The 4,701-nt window shown below is 36.8% G+C and overlaps 1 protein-coding gene across 1 annotated transcript in view; it reads right to left on the bottom strand.

The window, feature by feature from the left end:
- The window catches only part of ANKRD28 (ankyrin repeat domain 28), a 121,081-nt gene that overhangs the window by 5,598 nt on the left and 110,782 nt on the right, over positions 1-4,701 (bottom strand). The window contains exons 21-25 of the mRNA XM_004704188.2: positions 3,480-3,567; positions 3,305-3,388; positions 2,609-2,754; positions 1,942-2,024; positions 220-302 (exon numbers count right to left, since the gene is read on the bottom strand). Of these exons, the coding sequence (XP_004704245.1) occupies positions 220-302; positions 1,942-2,024; positions 2,609-2,754; positions 3,305-3,388; positions 3,480-3,567 (484 nt within the window). The remainder of the gene's footprint in view (positions 1-219; positions 303-1,941; positions 2,025-2,608; positions 2,755-3,304; positions 3,389-3,479; positions 3,568-4,701) is intronic.

Below are 4,701 nucleotides of genomic sequence, written 5' to 3'. Positions count from 1 at the left end.
AAAAAAAGTATTATTTTCAATGTTCTAGAAAAGTTCCATTTAAAAGTTTTTGTAATGTGGTAATACAATACTTTTAGAAATTAGTTGTGTCAGTTTAAACTGCTTCTGTGACCAATGAGATGAATTCCAACAGTAATATGCTAAAAAAACAAAAGCAGAAACCACTTGTCTTCATAATTTTAGGTTATACGGTTTACATCAGACACGGAAAATACTTACGTTTGCAAGGCTGCATTGGTTGCATTGATGAGGTTTCTATCTGTTATCTTCTCCAGTATTAACAAGGCACTGGTTTCATGACCCTAAAATATGAAAACTCAACTCTTACAACTCTGGGACGCCACAAAAGGTAATTCTATACACTTAATACCACCCCCTCATTCCATGCAATATGTACCAAAAAAGCACAAGATTTTATAAAGGAAGAAATGAATTTGCACTTAGGTGTGTTTTAAACCTGATCTAGTTTATCAGAGACTTTCATATACCATTGTGTCTAACAATTCAGTACTTTTGCTCAAGAAATGACAGAGATCATGAGACACTGGTGCCTAACTTCGATCATTAAGCGAAAAAACATTAAATATCAAAGTTCCTATTAATCATAAAAATATGTCCATAAAATTATGCCGAGTGAAATAAAAGTAAGTAAAGACAGATATTGACTGAGTAAACTATGATAAAGAAAAGGTTTACACAATAAAAGAAATATTCTTTGATGGTATCCAGGGGTAGGAGAGACAAGAAGGGTTAAGTTACTGGCTAGAGGGTAGATATGCGTTAACCGGAGTAAAGGGTTATAAGAAAACAATAACAACAAAACGGTGGCAGAAGCGACTAGGGAGTGCACAAGAGTTAAAGACAATACTGCAACAATGAAGATCTACAAGTAGATGTATGGGGAGATGTGTGTTTCCCTATGCTGCAAATTTATCCACAAATATGGTATGAGTACATAGGGGCAATGATATGAAAACTTCTTAAACATACTCGAAAATCTTGAAGGAATGCGTCACTCGGCCCAAGAGCGCAAGTCTACAGTCTAAAAGACACTAAAGTCAACTGGGTCATCACAGTTAACAAAGACACAGCCTAGTAGTAACTGGGGTCCTATTAAAAGCTCATAGGCTGCCATCTAACGTGCGACTCTTGGTCTCCATAACTGAAGAAAGGAGCGAAGAAATTCAGAGAGGCATAGCAACAATTAGCCCAATGGACCACACCAACATCAATCTCAGATTCTGAGACCAGAGGGACTGGTTGGTGCCTGGCTGCCACCTTCAATAACTCCCAAAGAGATGGCACTAGAATGTCCTGAATAGCGTGGGAGAAAAATGTGGAACGTAACTGTGAACAACAATGTGGCCGGACGAAGACTGGTTGAATCCCACAGACTATAGTCCTTAAGTCACCCTTCAGGCCCAGAAATGAACTCATTCCATGACTTGCTTTTCAGTCAAACAATAGATGAGGCTGTAAGGGCAACGATAGAATATAACTAGGGAGGGACACACACCTTAGAATAATTAACCATTTGAGTTCAAAATGGGAGCTTTTATCAAGGATGAAGTTCAGAGGGCTTAGAAAGGATGAATGGACACAGGAAGGCAGTAGGATAAGAGATGGTACACTAGTGGGATCACAAGCAAAGACCTGAAAAACAAATTTGTATGAAATGTTGAATAAAAACCTTATTTATTGTGTAAACCTTCACCTAATTCACATTAGAAACCAAACTCACTGCCATTAAGTCAATTGACTATAAGACAGAGTAAGAACTGTCCCTGTGGGTTTATGAGACTGACTATGTGAGTTGAGAGCCTCATCACCCTCCTGTGGAGTGACTGGTGTTTCAAACTGCTGGCCTGGTGGTTTGCAGTGGCAATGTGTAACCCATAATAAAATAGTAGTTGCCTCCCCTGCCCCTGAGTGATTACATACCTTGCTGCAAGCTAAATGTAGGGCGGTATTTTTACTGTTATCTTGTAAAGTCAGATCTGCACTAGCACTGCTAACCAGCATCTCTGGGGAAAAAAAAAAATCATCAAGTCTTGGGTTTACGAACATGCTTCTTAGATTACCAATAACTCACCATAGAGAAATAAAGAGAAAACAAAAGTATCTCTCAAGCAAAAAGTTAAGCATACGAAAAATCTAGTAACATATGGTTAATATAATTTTGTTATATAACTACATCGAACAACTATCCTGTTATGTAAAACACACACTAGCAACCAATATTTATTTTGTGAATGCTTAATAAATATCTAATATGGTTTTAAGTGTTCTGCTTATCTATCAACTTATCTAGCACCCAGATTCAGGAAGTCTGACTCAAGAAGAGCTGGTATTTCTTAGTTAGATGGAGAGTGTAGTTAAAGTAGACTATTCAGTCTATTTTATAGACTGCTCAGTCGGTAAGGACCAAATGAAAAAACACTGGGGACCTCAATGACAGGTGAGTTGTAGGCAAATCAATTATTTTAAACCTCAGGAGTTCGAGATACCTGGTGGAAAACTGCAATGAACCACAAATTAGGAGATCAGGGATCTAACTTGTATATAAACAATATACTTAGAAAACAAAAATCCTTGAACCATCTTTTACCAACTGTATTTGTTTGCCCATTTTCTGCAGCCATCATCAGAGGTGTTTTTCCAGAGGAGTCAACAGAGTTGACTTGGGCGTTATGGCTGAGCAGCAGCTGCAGGCATTCCACATGATCCGTGAAGGCGGCTGCATGAAGAGGAGTTCTGCAATACAGAGACAGTGAGGCCGTGGCTAAATCTGAAGCATGGACACGGTAGCTTATGAAAGCATTGCATGGAGACAAATAAGTTTAAAAGGTGATTACTAACGTCTGCCAAATAATTTAGCACTTTTGTTTATTTAAAAGCCCCAATTAAACTAGAATATAAAACCAGGACAAATTATCAAATTGCTAAGCCAACATTAATGAAAAATTTGAAAGAAATATTGACCCGAGTACTTTTTATAACAGATAGATTCTCTTCTAGTCTTTATTCCTATTTAGAAAAGTTAACTTTTATTATGTCTTGGAGTAACAAACACACTTAAATAAATGGTAAAACTTATTTTAGGTTTAAAATAAGAAGTACATTGACTAAAACAAACAATAGAAAATGCTGTGTTGAGGGCACAAAAATAGTTACGAATTCATAATAATTTATATTTTCAAATGTAAAAAAATATTTTTAATGTAAATTCTCATATATTAGGTTCACAAAACATGTTTTGGCTATTGAAAATAAACCTTTTTACCACACACAATTGAATTCCTACCTTCCTTTGGAATCTGAGGTGTTCACAATGGTGGCACCCAAATTATCAATTAACATCTCAGCAGCACCTTCATTATCATTTATCCTGCATAAAGCAACAAAGTTCGATCACTCTCATGGCAGTGGAATATTTCTGAAACACTCAAACCAGTCTGATTCATTCTAGCTTTACTTACACAGCACAATGTAAGGGACTGAAAGCATTTCCTTCCATTCTCTGGAAAACTTCCTGCTCCAAAAGAAGCTCTACACAAGTTTCATGACCTAAATAAGTAAGACAAAATCAGCTATCAAAAAAATTTAATAGATGCCTGGAAGTGTCCATATGCACACAAACATTTCCACAGAAATAAGAAAAAGCTTTACACAGCTTAAAAATCATCAATTCATCCAACTCATTCAATGCCACATTGTTAAAGAGGTTTGCAATCTAAACTGTAACTTCAAGACCTGAAGTGCTGTAACATAAACTTTAATTTCTTAATTATGGATTTCTAGGTGATGGCTGTGCTGTTTTCATTTTTAACTTCTTTCTGATATTATCAATAAAGCTGTAATGAAATATAACAGTATAAATCCTAGTATATTTTGATAAGCCTATTTATGGGATTCTGTGTCAGAATAGAGCCTTCTATGGCTGATGTGTGGAAGCAGACTGCCAGGCCTTATGTCTGTCTGGGCACTTCCGGGAGGACTCAACCCACCAACCTTCTCGGTTAGCAACCAAGCACATGGGTGAGCCACCATTTCCCCAGAAATGATGTTGCTGGGTGAAAGGACAGGCACATTGGCTACTGAAAGATAAAATGCCCAGAACTACTTTGAAGAAAAGGAACGTCAGAACCCAAGTATGAATCTACTTTTCAAAGCCAGGATTTAGTAAACTGATGTATTTATTACTACAAACAAAAGGCTGCTTCCTTTATTTCATTAGTCACCTGCTTTAGAAATGAGATTTTTTAAATATATAGCCTCTTTGATTAACATTTGGCCAACAATTTAATATTACATATTTTTCTTTATAAAATACTACATTCTCCAATAAAAATTCAACCTAATCATTATCATTTAATCATTCTCACCTGGAAAAAATACAAAGTAATTTTTCAGAAACCGGTAACTATGTTGCACTTTTTTCCAGTTGTTTTCTCCAACCCAGGGTTTTCAACTAGAGAGATTTTGCCTATGGAGGGACGTTTGGAAAGGTCTGGGAATATTGTTGCTTATTATAATTAATTTGCTACTGGCATCCAAGGAGCTGAGGCCAAGGACACTGCTAAATATCTAGTAATGCACTGGTGAGTTAGTTAATTGTGCCAGCCCGGCCGATAATCACATGTGGGGCTAATTGAAAGGCGGAGGAATAAATGGGTGGTGAGCCTCGCCTTTCTAGTTCTC

This window comes from Echinops telfairi, unplaced genomic scaffold, assembly GCF_000313985.2.
Source record: "Echinops telfairi isolate 266 unplaced genomic scaffold, ASM31398v2 ScPeMD7_7420;HRSCAF=8458, whole genome shotgun sequence".
Classification (NCBI taxonomy): Eukaryota; Metazoa; Chordata; class Mammalia; order Afrosoricida; family Tenrecidae; genus Echinops; species Echinops telfairi.
The sequence above is the reverse complement of the archived record's forward strand: the minus strand, read 5'-3'. Positions and strand labels throughout refer to the sequence as shown.